Genomic DNA, 15,346 nt, shown 5'->3' with positions numbered 1-15,346 from the left:
CCGCCCGCTCCGCCCGCTCCGCCCGGCACCGCGTCACCGAGCCAGAGCCGCCCGCCCCTGCGCGCACGCCGCCGAGACACGCGCGCGCCCTGCATGCGGACGCGCCCCAGGCAGGAACAATCGCGACCGGAGGGAGCTGGGGTCTCGCCGCCCCGTTTGCTGCCTTCCCGCTCCGGGCGGAGGCCGCTCATTACGCGGGGACAGTGGCTGGGAAACTGAGTCATGGGGCAGCGCCCGGATCCCTCCCGCGCGCGCCCCTCGTCTTGGGGCCTCAGCGCTGAAGCCACCTCCTTCGGGAAGCTTTCCTGACCACCACACTGCCTGCGGGTCCTTACCAGGCCAGGGCTCCTTAAAGGTGCCGGCCTGCTTGCCAGACACGCTTCCTGGGGGGCAGCAAGAAGGCACCACAGTCTGTGGGGACCAAGGCCACCAGGGCAACTAGGAGTCTGGGATGCTCCTGCACTGCTGTCCAGGCCCAGTCCACGGAGACTGATCCACAGCCCCCGTCTGGGACTGGAGGCCTCTGCCCACTCCTGCGGCCAATGCTGTGAAGGGGAACCTCCCGCTCCAGTTTGCGGGGGGGGGGGGGGGGGGGGGGGGGGGGGGGGGGGGGGGGGGGGGGGGGGGGGGGGGCGTGGGCAGGCAAGGCAGACCCATGGACACTGGGGCAGAGCCCCTAACACAAGGCTGCCAGGAGATAGGAGAGGTCGCTACTTCCTGGGGAGGGCAAGTGGGCCCCTCTAGCAATAGAGGTGACAGAGACCAGCAGGGGAGAGATGAGCCCGTGGGCCAGAGGGCTGGGAGGGCTGGTGGAAGGTCAATTTCAGAGTCAACCCCAGACCCTTCAGCAGTTCTGAGCACCCTGTGGAGTAGGGAGCCCCCCAACCTCCTACAAAGGACATGCTGGTGCCTCTCGGGACTGAGATGGCAGGACAGGCACCTGGCCACACCACAGGCTCTCTGCTCCAGACTCCACAACACGTGCTGAGTAACCTGGGAACCCCAAGCTGGGCCCCCTCAGCCCTGCAGGCTGTCTGGCTGTCCCCTGCCCAGTGAGGGGCGCACAGGCCTCTGGTCAGGGCGTGAGCAAACAGGGCAGATCCCCCAGGCCAGGGCCAGACCTGCACACCAGCAGGACATCTGGGCACGCCCAGTGCCACCGCAGAGTCCCTGATCTTCAGCACGCCGCAGACCGGCTGCCGGACGCGGAGTGGGGGTGCAGGGGCGGTGACGTGGGGCACGCCTGGCTCCATGGGGGGCGGCAGGCGGCAGGACACTCTCGGGTATCAGACCCCCTCTGGCCAGTGTAGACCTTTAAGGGCGCAGAAGCTGGCAAGCTGCAGGTGGGCCATGAGTGTGACCCCAGGCCTGGAGGAGGCGTGGGGGGCCAGTGGGGAGCTTCCAAACCCATGTGAGACACAGGACGTGTTTGAATGGGCTTAAGAAAAGTCGTCTTCAGAAAGCAGGTTTCGAGATGCAAAAGACACCAGTGAAGTTTAATCAGGAAACCCAAGCTGATGCCTTCTGTGAGGGGTGTGGCACCGGCCCCGTCCTCAGACTAGGGAGGAGGAAGGCCACACGGTGCCACACCACTTCCCGCCCCCGCTCCACCTGTGGCCCAAAGTTCTGTCTTCGGTCGCCCTTCACGCCCACTGGCTGCCTGGGACCAGAAAGGTGTGGAATCCTGAGAAATGCTGGAGTCTGGGGCCACTGGCCCCAGGACCTGGGGGCCCACCCATGGGTCTTGGGCAGGGGTGGGGGCAGGGTAGTGGGCAAAGTGTCCCCAGAAACCAGGTTCAGACAGAAGTTAGGCTCCCTCAAACAGGTGGCCCCAGCACCCGCACCCGGAGGCCCCGCCGCCTCATCGGCTCTTCACCAGGGCCCTGTAGAGTGAGAAGCTGAGGATAGCGGTGACGGCAGCCCCGATGACCCCCAGTGTCACCCGAAGCCAGAAGGAGGTAGAGTGCAGCTCCCCGTGGGCCAGGTGCCTGCAGGAGAGAGGCCAGCTGGAGGCGCCCCCGGGATGCCACACAGCCCCCACCCCGCCTCCTGGGCTGTTAGAGTGCCGCCCACCAGTGAGGCCAGGCCCGCCCTGCACCTGAGTGACTCCAGCTGCGACACCACAGCTGCGTCCCTCCCGGTCACAGGCCTCCCACCACAGAGGCTGCGTGCCGGTACCCACGGGAACGCGGCCATGGCGGCGAGCCGGGTAAAGACGGCAGCACCAAGCTGGGCCGGGCGGGCACAGGAGAACGGGGTCGGGGCGGGCAGCCGGTGTCTGCGGCAGAAGTCTGCAGGCGACAGGCCAGGTGGCAAGACACCCTCAGGCAGGTCAGCCTTGGAGGACACGAAGAGGCAGGGCGTCTGCCCGTCCATGTAGTGGCGCTGCGGAGAGAGGGGCCGGGTAAGCGTGGGGTCCCTGGTGGCCTGGGGCCTGCCCCGAAGGGCCTGGGGGTGGGGGGCTTGCCTTGTAGACACTGGCACAGAATGCAAAGGACCCGGGGTCGCTGCCATCGAATATCAAGCAGGCCACGTCACAGGCGGCGTCAGGCGCGGCGGCCAGCAGGCTGTCTGCGCTCACCTCGCACAGCTGGACAGAGGGTGCTCTCAGGGAGGGCGCAGGGCTGGGCCCTCCGGGCCAGGTGGAGGCCGTCCCCCAGCGCGGCCCCGGGGTCCGCCCCGCCCCACCCCTGCACTCACGATCAGGTACTTCTCCTGCCCGTTGACCTGCACCGTGTTGATGGCGTAGGCGGCAGGCTCCTCAGGGAACTCCCGGCGGTCCTGGCGTGGAGGAAAGAGGCACCTGAAGGCACCAGCCTAGAAGCTGCCCAGAGCCCCTTGCCCTTGGGGTGGGGAGAGGCCCGGGCAGGAGCTGGGTCCCCTTGCCCTGGGCGGCGCACACGCTCACCCCCAGGCAGCGGCCGAGGAAGGCCTGCAGGAAGGCGGACTTGCCCGCCCCGCGGGCTCCCACCACCTTGCACAGGAACACGTTCCTCTGCGTCTGCCCCTTCTCCTGGTCCAACCTCTTCTCACGAGTGACTGTGGACAGACAGCCAAGGCGTGACTGAGGGCGCTGCCGGGGAGGGCTGGGCTCGGGGCGACGGCGGATGCCCACCTGTGATGGCGTGGGCCTGGGAGTCCTGCTCGCAGAGCGTGGGGTAACCCAAGTATCCGAGGTGCTCAAGACAGCGCCGGACATCCAGGTAAGTCACCAGGCTGGGGGACGGGAAGGACGGGAGGGGCGTGAGGGCAGGAGGTGCGCGGTCACCGCCGAGCAGACTGGGGCAGGGGCGGCACTCACGTCCACTGGCAGAGGTACCCGTGTAGGGGCAGCCGGCCAGCCTCGGTGGGGACCTCACGGGGCAGCTGGGCACCCCAGGGCGTGGCTGGAAACACGCTGAAGAAGCTGTCTAGCTCCACGGGTGAGAGGCTGCCATCGTGGTCCTACGGGCAGAGAGGCCGTGGGGACACGTGCCTGGAGGCCGGGGGGCGCACGGTGGAAGTCCCGACACCCTCACCTGATCATGCTTCTCGAACACCCTCTGCACGAACTGGTAGCCGAGGTGGTTGAGCTCGGTGCTGCAGCCAGGGGGCACGTGCAGCCTGCGGGGGGTGGGGGGGGCTGTCCGGTGCCCAGGGGAGCCGTGCCCACTGTGCTCCCCACACCTCCCGCGTCCCGGGATGGGGAGGCCCCCGCCCGCATGGCGGGGCAGAGACTGCCCGCACATCTGTCGCAAGCCGCCTCCCCGAGCCATCCTGGCCGGACTCCAAGAGCCCCGTGGAGGGACGAGGGGCCCCCAGGCACCGGCCCGACGCGGAGAAGGGGGTGAGCCCTGAGCCCCGGATGGCACTCACGGCGGAACGAGGTAGTCCGGGCTCAGCTCCAGCGTGTCGCTGTAGCCGAAGCGTCGCAAGATGGCCCACGTGGTCTCGTGGCGGCCTCGCTGGATGAAGAGCGTGTTCAAAAACAGGAATCCTGTTCAGAGGCAGAAGAGCAGTAGCGGCGGGCACGCCTGACCCCTCCGTGCCCCCGGGGACAGGCAGGGTCAGGACTCACCGTCCAGGGTCAGCCGGTCATCCTGCACACCTCCCACCACATTCTTGCACACCACCATCTTCACGTCCTCCAGGGCCTGAGGGGCCAGGGGGTGCCCGAAGCAGGATCTCTGCCCCCGAGGGAAAGTCGCCGTCAGCGGCCAGCCGCCTCAGCGACTGCCCAGCGTCACTCTGGGCACCCAGGGCGCGGCTGTGCCCTCGAGGGGCGGGCGCCAGCTGCAGAGGGGCCACACCTGGAATTCGTTGAGTTCCTCATCACTGAGCGCCTGATCTAGGTCCTGGTCTGAGAGCCTGAAGATGCGCGTGAGGGCCTGGACACACGCGGGCCTCAGCTGCAGGGACAGCCGGCTCAGCACACAGCCCGCCCCCGCGGCCCGTCGGCTCGGCCTCCTCACCCCTGTGCCTGCGGCCCACCTGCTTGGCCTCGGGGTCATAGAGTGGGGCCGTGGGGTGCAGCACAGCCTTCTGCGCGTAGTAGAACAGCTCCGAGATGTTCCGCAGGTTCTTGGCAGAGCACTGGTGGCCACGGGGACAGGCTCAGAAACTGTGCCCAATACGGGGGACTCAAAGGGGAAGCTGCAGGGCGGAGGTGGCGAGGCGGCACCTGCCCTCCAGGAGACCCGCTGGGGCCTCGGGGCCTGGCCCCACCCGCCGCTCACCTCCACGCAGGTCTCGATCTCAGGGAACTGGCTCATGATGGGCAGCACAGCCTCCATGGAGCTGCCCGGCCGCAGGTCTGACTTGTTGCCCACCAGGATGATGGGGACCCTGGGGAGAGAGGCCCGCGGTCACCGTGGGTGGGGGAGCTGGCGGGGCCCACCCCTCTGGGCCTGCCCATTACCTGGAGCCCCTCTCGGTCCCCCCATTCACCAGTGGGATCCATTTGGTTCGGATCTGAAAAGCAAGGCCTGGGCATGAGGAGAGGGGCCTGCCCCACAGTTCCCACCTGGAACTCACGCCTAGATGGGGGAGGTCACGGCCCGCTGAGGGACAGTCACAGACGCTGGGAATGTGCCCCCTTGGAGGAAAAGCAGGTGGGACCTCGAGTAGTCCTAGCAGACACTCCCAGGGGACCTGGGGTCGGCAGCCCGTTCCACAGACTGCTGCCCACGCACAGGCCCTGTGGGGAGACAGGGCACAGGAGCTCCCCGGGAAGCCGCGGGGTCCCAGCTGCCGGCCCCCAGCCCACAGTGTAGCTCTGTGAGGTTCCCTAACGCACTCGTTGGAGATGGGGCCAGGCACGGGTGCGAGTCGCCCGAAGCCGGGGTCGGCTGTCCCCCTGACGTCTGTGTGGAGGGCAGCGCGGAGGTGGGGGCCGGCGGCAGGGACCCGGGGTGGCAGGAGCCTCACCTTCTCAATGGTCGCCTCCTCAGACACGTCGTACACCACGCACACCACATTCGCCTGCGGGGAAGGGGGCGAGGCCCGGCGTGACCACGGGCTTCCTGCTCCACGCTGCCCTCGACGGGGCCGGCGGCCTTGGAGTCAGCCCTCTGGCCGGCGCTCCCCCGCCGTCAGCTGCCCCCGCCTGGCAAGGCCTTCCTTGTGGTGCTGTGCCACAGCCGCCAGGCCCAAGCACCGCGGCCTGGTGAGTCCCCTGGAGGGCTCCGGATGGACACTGCCACCCCGGAACTTGGCAGCCCAGCCCTGCACCCCCTTGTCACCTCAGGCAAAGAAAGTAACAAGGACAACGCCACGAAGGACAACGGTGCCAGAAAGGCCGCCTCTGAGTAACTGCGTCACCCTTGCCCGACAATGCCCCAGGACACAGCATGGGCTGCAGAGACAGCTGCCTACCCCCAACCTTCCCCAAAGGAGCCTGGTTCAGGCACAGATGAGCAATGATGACCTGTCACCCTGGCCACAGCACGCACGACGGTCCAGAGGCTCAGCGCAGCGGGATGGACTACAGGACGGGAGGACAGGTGGCCAAGGCACGGAGGTGCTCAGGGGGTCACTTGAAGGACATGGAGGTTGCTGCCCAGGGCCCGCAGAAGACAGGCAACGGGCGCACCGAGCCCAGGGGCTGGCCGGCCCCGTGGTGTGGGTAGTGAGATCCTCCCCGCCGCCCCCCCCCCGGCCCCCCCGGCCCCCAGCGAGCTGAGGCAGAGGAGGCGGGCGGCTCGCAGTGCTGAGAGCTCAGGGCGGAATTAGCGAGGCCTCGGGCACCCTGAGCACCTTAGTCTAATCCCTCAGAGGGAGAAGCGGATCGGTGGAGGCAGCACCCCCACCTAGACCCAGAGTGCTCAGCACCCTCCTTTTTTTGTTTTTAGTTTTTAATGTTTACTTATTATTAAGACAAAGAAAGACAATGCAGGGTCAGAGACGGGGAGACACAGAAGCCGAAGCAACTCCGGGTTCTGAGCTGTCAGCGCACAGTCCGACCCGGAGCTTGAACTCACCAACTGTGAGCTCATGACCTGAGCCGAAGTCGTACACTTAACAGCCACCCGGGGGCCCCCTCAGCACCCCTTTCGGAGCCCTCGGAACACGGTACCTTGTAAATCTCCTCCTGAAGCTCCTCCGCCGTCTGCTCGGCTTCTGCACAGAAAAGACCCCACTGCAGACCTGCCCGGCCGCCCGGCTCGGGCACAGGCACGGGCTGCGCTGGGCGGGCGGCTCTACCTGAGTAATCCACGATGTGGGTGGGCACCTTCTCCGGGGTGACGTCTGCGGGAATGGTGATCTCTTCTGCCCGGGGAGGGACCTGGAAAAGACGCGGCGCACCGGTGGCCCGGGGACGAAGGTCGCGCCCGAGAGAGGCACCGAGGGGGGCGGCCGCACTCGGCTCTTACCTCCGCGGGGAACTCCTCGCCCACGAGCGACAGGATCAGCGACGTCTTTCCCACCTGGGCTGTGCGGGGCGGCGCGGTCAGCGCATCGGCCAAGAGCGCGGTGCGCCCGCCCTAGTCAGGCCGAACCCTCGCCCAGACCCCGGTGACCCCAAGACCCCCGCCCAGCTCCCAAGCCCGGGCGCCTACCCTCGCCCAGGAGCAAGATGCGCACGTCCCGCTTCATGGCGGCCGCACGGATCCGGATTCAGATATCGACCCCGGTCCCAACCCCGGCCCCGACCCCGGTCCCAACCCCGGCCCCGACCCGGGTCCCGGCTCCGACCCACGCTCTCCACACTTGCTCGCACTTCCGCCCCCCCCGCCCGCACTTCCGCCCCCCCGCCCGCGGAGCCGCACTAACGAGCGAGGCGGCCCAGAGCGCCCGGGCTGTGCGGCGGCGCCACCGCGCGGGCACACTAGGCACTGCAGGCACCGCGCCGTCTCCCAAGGTGCCGCCCCACCCCCGCAGCTCCGGGGGAGGCCCTGACGCGCACACTCTGGGCAGGGAGGTCTGGGCGCTGGGTGCAGGCTGAGCTCAGGCCAAGGCAGCAGGATCCTGGAATAACCATCTCACGATGCCAGAATGCAACAGCCACATTTATTTGGACCTTACGGGGTGGAAGCATAGAAAAGCCCTCAGATCAAGAGCACTTTCCGTTAAGTTCAGGGTCTTGACAATTTACAGCCGCAGGTCCGTCTGATGTGGAGACACCTGGCCTAGAAGCCATCTTGGCTCAGCAGGAGGCCCTGGGACAGCTCAGCTTCTCTGCCACACCTCTGTGGCCCAGTGGCCTGTGACTTCCCACACCAGGATCTCACCGTGGGCCACTGAGAAGAGCAGCTGGGCCGACGGAGCAAACCTGCAGAGCTGCACCGAGTCGTCATGGCCAGCAAAGTCCTGCACGGCCCCTGACTCACAGTCCACCAGCCTCAGCATACGCCCTGCGGGCAGAGGGCACAGGGCTGGGCCAGGGCAGGCCGAGTGCCACACACACACCAGCCCCCGCGTCTGCGCAGCTCCTGGGCCCAAGGGTCCCCCAACCCGTCCTGCTGCTGATGCCTCACAGAGGAATGTGTGGCTAAAACCCCTGTGTCCTTCATGCCCCCAGGCCTGCTGCAGCTGGGACCAGGGAAAGCAGAGCTAAGGGAGGGCCCATCAGCACCACCATGCCTCACTGCACACGGCTTTCGCGGCCCCGGTCCGCACCACCGAGTCCCACTGCTGAGGCCCTCGTGCTGGGTGCAGCAATCAGCACCCCACACTCAATTCCAGATCCTAGGGCTCCCTTGGGGCAGGTGTCCACACCCCGCTTCAGGGATGAGGAACTGGGGGCACAGAGGTGAGAGCATGTCTCAGGTGGGGTGTGGGTGAGCCCACTTGGCCCCACTCCAGACAGGTTGGAGTCCCTGCCCACCAGGACTCACCAGCAAAGCCGATGGCCATGAGGTGGGCTCCAGGGGACAGGCTCAGGGACATGGCAAAGAAAGGAAGCGGGATCTTCTCCACCACCTGTGGGCAGCAAGCGTGAGCCTCCCCTCCCCAGTCCTGGGTTCCTCGGGCTCCTGGCACCAGGTGGGGGGAGGGGTACACATGCCTGCTTCTGGCGGAGGCTGTAGAAGGCCACCTCCGGATGCACGCCGAGGCCCGCACACACCAGGAGCGCCTCATCCCAGGGGCAGAAGGCAACAAGAGAGGGCGGCGGATGGGTGGGAAACTGGGGGGGACACGGTGTGCTGTGGTGAGGTTGGCAGGCACTGTCCCCGCCGCCCGCGCCACCCGGATTCTTACCTCCGTGAGGGTGGGGGAAGGGGAGCTCAGCCAGTCCAAGAGCTCACAGTGGCCACGTGGCCAGTCGGAGGCCCAGATGCTGACTCGCTGGTCCGAGCTGGCAGCCAGCCACAGGTCGGCACCCGCTGCCCCTAAGTCTCTGTACTGGGGGTGTGTAAGGGCTGGTTGGGGCCTCCTGCCCTGCTGCTCCCAATTTCTCTCCCCTGCCGATACCCCAAAGGCCAATCCCTGCCAGCTTGTGGGGCTGCTTCACCTCTTTGCGCGTGCTCTGTATGGTGGAGATCGGCGCGCCCCGGTGGTCGCTCAGCACTCGGAAGGTTGTCCCTGTGCGGGGGCGGCTCACAGCCACAAGCCCATCCTTGTCTCCGGAGAGGATGGTCTGACCTAGGCCAGGCAGGGCCACACGCGTTACCCTGACGGCCCTGGCCCCCAGTCCAGATGTGTGAGCGGGGCCAAGCAGGGGCTGCCCTGTCCCCCTATGGGCCCCGCCCCTCACCATCGGCAGAGAAGGCAATGGCCGTCAGTGCTGCCCGGTGGGGGTGCATCTTAAGTTCCATAGCAATTCGGGGGATGCTGAAGACGCGCAGCGTGCCGTCGCTGTAGCCTGCCGCCACCTGCTGCTCCTCGGGGTGTCCGCAGGACGGAGGGCTCCAGGCCAGGCAGAGGCAGCTCTGGGGACCCACAGGCGGGACACACCAGCACTCCCCTGAGGGTGGAGGACAGGAGCCCAGCCCCACGGCTGGGCTGGACGGTGCGGGAGGGCGGCTGGGCTGTGGCCCGGGCTGCCCCCGCTGCCCCCAGTACCTGGTTCAGCACCTGGAACTGGATCAGGAGCTCCATGCTGGCCAGGGACCACACTCTCACACTCCCGTCGTCACTGCACGTGGCCCAGTGGGACGCGCTGGGGCTGAAAACCACCTCGTTCACCTGCGGGGAGCCAGCGGCCCCACCTGAGGCCGCATGACCCTCGGGCAGAGGGGAGACGCAGCAGGGCTGGGGCTTTTTTTTTAAGATTTCATTTTTTTAATGTAATTTCGGCCCCCAGTATGGGGCTCGAATCACAATCCTGAGATCAAGGGTCACATGCTCTTCCAACTGAGCCAGGCAAGGTGGCCTGGGTTAGGTCTTTCTGACGAGAGTGTCTCTCTCTGCAAGCCTGCACAGGCCCAGCCACCTCCATGTGGCTCCCAGCGCCCCCCACCAGACCTGGGTGGCACCCAATCACAAGAAGCCCACTGGTCAGTCAAATCTGACCGTTCACTTGCTGAGGCAGCACAGAAAGGAACCGTTCTGGCAGGCCCTGGACAGTGGCAATGTGACAGTGTGTGACGCATCCCCAGGAGGCTGCACGTGAAAGGGAAGACGGCCCAGCCACTTCCTGGGGTCTCATCCCAGAGGCAGTGCTGTGTCGTTGGTGTATAGAGAATACATAAATGAGAATATTTAAATATCGTAAAGCATAAACGTGAACTCATAATGCATCTTCCTTAAAAAATAATAATTTGGGGCACCTGGCTGGCTCAGTTGGTTAAGTGTCCAAACCTTGATTTTGGCTCAGGTCAGTATCTCATGGTTCATGGGACTGAGACCCTCATTGGGCTCTGCCCTGTCAGTGCAGAGCCTGCTTGGAAATCGCTCTACCCCTCTCTCTGTGCCCCTCCCCTGCTTGTGTGCATGCGTTCTCACTCTCTCTCAAAATAAATAAATAAACACTAAGAAAATAATGATTGGGGTGCCTGAGTGGCTCAGTTCATTAAGTGTCCGACTTTGGCTCAGGTCATGACCTCATAGTTCGTGAGTTCCAACTTGGTGTCAGGGTCTGTGCTGACAGCTCAGAGCCTGGAACTTGCTTCAGATTCTGTGTCTCCCTCTCTCTGCCTCTCTCCTGCTCGCACTCTTATGTGTCTCTCTGTCAAAAGTAAATATTATTTACAAATTAAAAAAATAAAGATAATAATTGAAAACTGAGCAGTAACAGGTCCCTCTGGGACTCACACCAGGACCTCAATGTCCTCTCCCACGGGAGGGACCCTGGGGTCTGCGAAGAAACAGCCTGGTCAGGTCACGGGGGGCTGCAGAGCCCTTGTGGGCTTACACACCAGGGAGCTTGCCAGCGAGCCCCAGCTCAGCCCAAGGGCTCAGCACCCAAGTGTGCAGGCCCGAGTGGATGAGTGAACACCAGTTCTACCTGGACCACAGAATGGCACTTGACTTTGACACGCTACCGTATGGATAAACCTTGTGGCACCTGGGGCGCTCAGCCAGTTAAGCATTTGACTTCGGCTCAGGTCATATTATCTTGGTTTGTGAATTTGAGCCCCGTGTCGGGCTCTGCGCTGACAGCTCAGAGCCTGGAGCCTGCTTCTGATTCTGTGTGTGTCTCTCTCTGCCCCTCCCTTGGTCGTGTCCTGTTTCTCTCTGTCTCTCAAAAAAGAAAAGGGAAGGAAACAGTATGGATAAACCAGGAAAGCATGGCGCTCAGTGAGAGAAGGTGGAGAGGGGCGCCCAGAGCAGGTGAATCCACAGAAATGGAGTTGGGTCTGTGTGGACCGTGGACTGGGCAGGGAGCAGCTGTGAATGTTTAAAAGGTACGGGCCTCTTTTGGGAGATGGAATGCCCTTAATTTTACCGTGGTGCTGGGCGTACGGTTTTGTGACTGTAACATCACCGCAGGCGCTCGGGGCTTACACTGCCCACGCGGCGCCAGCAAGAACAGAGCGCGGGCGCGATCCTCGCCCGCCACAACTCAGCTGTCCTTGACGGCAACCGTTACCGCGCAACAAGTCAACAGATACTTAAAAAAAAAGACTCTGGTACCAACTCCTAGGACCTACCGCTGGCTAAAGGCTTGCTGAGCACCAAGAGAAACAGTGACTGTGAAGCTGCCGGACCCGTGTTCCCCCTCCCCGCCCCGCCCCTCCCCTCCCCGCGGCTCACACACGCTCCAAAGGCAAGCTCGGCGGTCACCGCCTGAGGCTGAGAACCGAGCCGGCACCGAGGACCCCCGGCCCCGGAGCCAGACGATCTGCTACCCTGCCCGCCTCCACACGTCTCCAACCCCGGCTAGCACAGGGCAGACAGGCAAGGCCAACCCGGGAAGGTTCCGAGACACACAACATGGTTTTCTCAGCAAATCAAGGACAAGAGAAAAGAAAAAGCACAAGAAAAAGGTCAGAGAAGGCCCAAGGCCGGAAGACACGTGTGGGTCCCGTGTGCAGCGGCAGGCACGTGTCTCTGGGCTGCGGAGTCCTTTCCAGGACCTCCTAAACCATCTCCAAACAAGCCCACCTTACTGCTGTGCTGGGGCTGGGACCAGCCCAGGGGAGGCGGGGACAGAGGACGGCCTGTGTGGCCTGCTGCCCTGCCTTGGTCCAGCCTGGAAACCCCCTCACCTTGCTCCTGTGGCCACTGATGAGGCGGGTGCCGGTGCCCTCGGCCCAGCTGACGTACCAGAGCGTGCCCGCCGTGGTGCCTGCCACGCCCATGTCCATGCTGTCGTGGAAGACCGCGCTCACGACGGCCCCATCCAAGGTCAGCTCGCGCTCCATGAACACAGAGCTGGACCTGGGGCGGGGAGCGACTTCTAAAGGCGGCAGCCAGAGCCTGGTGCTCCTGGGACAAGTCCTTAGCTTCGAGCCCCAGGCCCCCGCTCAAGGGGTCCAGGACACGGCTCCCCGACACAACATGCACCTCACCTGGCACGGGCGCCCTTGCGCCTCAGCTCCGGCACGGCCCCCACCGCCCACAGGCGCAGCCGCCTGGTGTTGCTGCCGCTGACCAGCCGCACGCCTGAGCACAGCAGCACCCCTGGGGGGGAGGAGGGGGCCTGAGCCGCTTCCCCAGAGGCACTGTGTCCCTGGCAGAGGCCCAGCCCCGAGCTGCCGGGGGAGGGGGGCTGTCAGGCACCCACCAATCTCGCCGTCGTCCGCTTCCCAGGACAGGAGGCAGCGGCTGGCACGTGTGTCCCAGACGCACACCCGGCCGGCACTTGAGCCGCAGTAGAGCAGCGGTGTGGCCCCGTAGCAGAGCGAGGTCAGCTCGCCGGCCCCCACCTCCTCTGGGATGGGCTCCCGGTGCACCTGGAGGGACACAGGGGCAGCGGGGGTCAACGACGTCCTGGGGCTGAGCCACACCCCACCCTCCACAGCAGCCCCTGAATCCCGGCACCTGGAAGCGGACGTCGGCGCCACGCTGCTGCAGAAGCCACAAGGTGATGGCACCCTGGCCCACGCAGGCGAGCTCGCTGGCGTCCCCGGGGCTGAAGGCCACACCGTGTGCTGGCTCCGGCAGGCGGACCGAGGACAGGAGCTCATAGGTGGCCATGCTCCAGAGGGCCAGCGTGCAGTCACCATAGTCCCCTAGGTAAGACGCACAGCGGCTGCCTCAGCTTCCTGGGAGTCTCGGGACAGGCAGGGGAGTCCAGAGGTGACCGTCTCTCGGAAACCCACTGACCCAGTGTGGCGAGGAGCGCGTCGTCGGGCGAAAAGGCCAGCGCCTGCACGGCGGTGTCGTGATGGGAGAGGAGCTGCCGGCAAGAGCCCCCAGGAACATCCCAGATTCGGATCTGGCAGCGGGAGGCTGTGCGGCCACGGCCTGAGGCAGAGGCCAGGATCTGGTGGGCAGGACAGCAGGCAGTCAACCAGGAGGGCGCGGTGCCCTGGCCACCCTGGGCCTGGTCCTGCTCTGGGCATGAGAGCCAGCGTGATTCTCAAGAATGCCAACTCCGATATGCACTTCGGCCCCGGGCAGGCCGTGAGGCCTGAGCACCTGAGCACCGTGGCTGAGGGCCAGCGTGGAGATCTCCTCGGGGTGGCCGAGCCAGTGCCGCTGGGCGCCAGAATGCAGGTCCTCCACAACCACCAGGCAGCCACACGTGTAGGCGAAAAAGCCTGAGGGCAGGAAAGGCACCCCTGGGCAGTCGGCGGGGGCCCAGGGTGGGTCCTCCCCGTTTGCTTGCACAGTCAGGGCGTGCCCAACTGGAGGGCCCCACTCAGAGGTCGTAGGGTCAGTGCAGCTACAGGAGAACACGCCGCAGCTTGGACAGTCCTCCTGGCCTGCAACCCCAGCCCCCCCTGCGAGGCAAGCGCTCTGAGGCTGGGCCTCAGGGTGGGTGGAGCTGGGCCCCTCCCCGAGCTTCCGGGCATGGAGCAGGGGGCTGCGGCCCCACCTGTGTCTGGCTTCCAGGCCACATTGGCCCGTCCGTTCCCGTTGTAGCCCACGACGGCCTTGAGGAGCAGAAGCTCAGCGCGGACACTGGGGACAGAGGTACTCTGCGAGGACACAGACAGGATGCTGGTGCATGGGCACAGCGCCCCCCCCCCCGGCCCAGCGGGGGCCCCAGGCCTGCAGTGAACGTCTCACAGGGCCTCCCCAGGCCACCTAGAACCCACAAAACTCTCTGGCCGGTCTCGAGTGTCCCCGCCCCACCCTGCTGCCTTTCCACCGCTTACGGGCCCAGCCTCGGAGGTGGGGACCCATGCTGAAGCCCCAGGGGCCCCCGGAAGCCCCCCGCCAATATCTCAGGCTCTCCCCTCTTGGACTGGGGCCTGGGATGAGGCCGTAGGAGATGCAGGCTCCCAGGACACAAATGGCAGGGGCGCAGGCCCCAAGGCCTGTGTAAGAGGCCAGCGGAGCGGGAGCTGAGGGAGGAGGAGGCAGGCAGCGTGGAGGCACCTGGGCTGGGAGGCCGAGGGGCCGAGGGGCCGGGGCAGGGGGAGGGAAGGCTCCGCAGGACACCACCTGGGGCCACTATGGGTGTCAGCAGGGCAGCAAGAGCCTTGACCAGCCAAGCCAGAGTGCAGACACAGGGCGCATGGCTGAGGCCCAGGCGGGCTCTACCCAAGGGCTACACCACGGGGAGACCCCAGGAAACAGCTTCCCAGGGAGGAAAAAGGCTCCTAGAAAATGCAGGGCCGCGCCTCCTCCATGCCGGAGCCTGCGTCTCCTTGTGAAAGGTGCCATGCGGCTCCCCTGGCCCAGCTGACCTTGACCAGCGGGGAAGCCTTGTAGCGAGCTGTGAAGTGCCTGTAGCAGTCTGGGCGAGCAGACGGACGGGCCGGGGCTCTGGAGGCGCTCCGAGCACCTGGCAGGGAGAGGGAAGGGGCCTCGGACGTCCGAGCACCTGTGACCACTCAGAGCCCACTCCTCACACACAGCCACCTGGCCCCACTCGGACAGGACAAGCGTCTGACCCGCACTGGACCCCTGAGGTCAGAGGTGCACTTGGGCCGCGTCCCACTGCTCGCCTGGCCCAGCGGGGGCCCCAGGCCTGCAGTGAACGTCTCACAGGGCTTCCCCAGGCCACCTAGAACCCACAAAACTCTCTGGCTGGTCTCGAGTGTCCCCGCCCCACCCTGCTGCCTTTCCACCGCTTACGGGCCCAGCCTCGGGGGTGGGGACCCATGCTGAAGCCCCAGGGGCCCCCGGAAGCCCCATAGGGCCCGTCTCCAGCCCCGCTGGCCTCTTTCACCAGCATGGGCAAACTGGAGGCCTGTGGGAGCCCTGCAGGGCTGTGGCTCTCCTCAGGGGGTCCTTCTTCATCTGCCGTGGAGAACGCACCTGGGGAGGGTGGGGACGGTGAGAGGAAGGAGCAGCACTCCCCCCCCCTTGTCCCCGCCCCTCCCCAGAGGCCTGCAGTGAAGCATGCTGGCTCCCCCCCACCAGTCCC

At 65.7% G+C, this 15,346-nt stretch overlaps 2 protein-coding genes across 5 annotated transcripts in view; both read right to left on the bottom strand.

Annotated features, from left to right (window-relative positions):
* Positions 1-1,467: 1,467 nt before the first annotated feature.
* On the bottom strand, positions 1,468-7,134 carry RHOT2 (ras homolog family member T2). 4 transcript variants are annotated; one of them, XM_029948931.1, is made up of 19 exons: positions 7,038-7,134; positions 6,852-6,910; positions 6,682-6,763; positions 6,554-6,597; positions 5,407-5,460; positions 4,898-4,950; positions 4,716-4,824; positions 4,471-4,572; positions 4,290-4,388; positions 4,058-4,166; positions 3,856-3,976; positions 3,519-3,603; positions 3,302-3,444; positions 3,116-3,216; positions 2,909-3,039; positions 2,701-2,781; positions 2,468-2,590; positions 2,179-2,385; positions 1,468-1,988 (listed from the first exon to the last, which is right to left on the bottom strand). In XM_029948931.1, the coding sequence occupies exons 1-19, from the start codon at positions 7,072-7,074 to the stop codon at positions 1,818-1,820; spliced, it is 1,911 nt and encodes a 636-aa protein (XP_029804791.1). In that variant the 5' UTR covers positions 7,075-7,134; the 3' UTR covers positions 1,468-1,817. The 4 variants fall into 4 exon arrangements, with proteins under 4 accessions (XP_029804791.1, XP_029804793.1, XP_029804792.1 ...); XM_029948933.1 differs by having other exon boundaries at positions 2,183-2,385; XM_029948932.1 differs by having other exon boundaries at positions 4,290-4,367.
* A 334-nt stretch (positions 7,135-7,468) lies between these two features.
* The window catches only part of WDR90 (WD repeat domain 90), a 16,203-nt gene continuing 8,325 nt past the window's right edge, over positions 7,469-15,346 (bottom strand). The window contains exons 26-41 of the mRNA XM_029949047.1: positions 15,055-15,237; positions 14,664-14,761; positions 13,847-13,949; positions 13,447-13,568; positions 13,132-13,291; positions 12,847-13,037; positions 12,590-12,758; positions 12,375-12,486; positions 12,072-12,243; positions 9,484-9,606; positions 9,176-9,350; positions 8,933-9,063; positions 8,680-8,823; positions 8,486-8,605; positions 8,316-8,400; positions 7,469-7,832 (exon numbers count right to left, since the gene is read on the bottom strand). Coding sequence (XP_029804907.1) covers positions 7,648-7,832; positions 8,316-8,400; positions 8,486-8,605; positions 8,680-8,823; positions 8,933-9,063; positions 9,176-9,350; positions 9,484-9,606; positions 12,072-12,243; positions 12,375-12,486; positions 12,590-12,758; positions 12,847-13,037; positions 13,132-13,291; positions 13,447-13,568; positions 13,847-13,949; positions 14,664-14,761; positions 15,055-15,237 — 2,273 coding nt within the window. The 3' untranslated portion in view covers positions 7,469-7,647. The remainder of the gene's footprint in view (positions 7,833-8,315; positions 8,401-8,485; positions 8,606-8,679; positions 8,824-8,932; positions 9,064-9,175; positions 9,351-9,483; positions 9,607-12,071; positions 12,244-12,374; positions 12,487-12,589; positions 12,759-12,846; positions 13,038-13,131; positions 13,292-13,446; positions 13,569-13,846; positions 13,950-14,663; positions 14,762-15,054; positions 15,238-15,346) is intronic.

The sequence above is a fragment of the Suricata suricatta genome, chromosome 8 (genome assembly GCF_006229205.1).
Source record: "Suricata suricatta isolate VVHF042 chromosome 8, meerkat_22Aug2017_6uvM2_HiC, whole genome shotgun sequence".
Classification (NCBI taxonomy): domain Eukaryota; kingdom Metazoa; phylum Chordata; class Mammalia; order Carnivora; family Herpestidae; genus Suricata; species Suricata suricatta.
The sequence above is the reverse complement of the archived record's forward strand: the minus strand, read 5'-3'. Positions and strand labels throughout refer to the sequence as shown.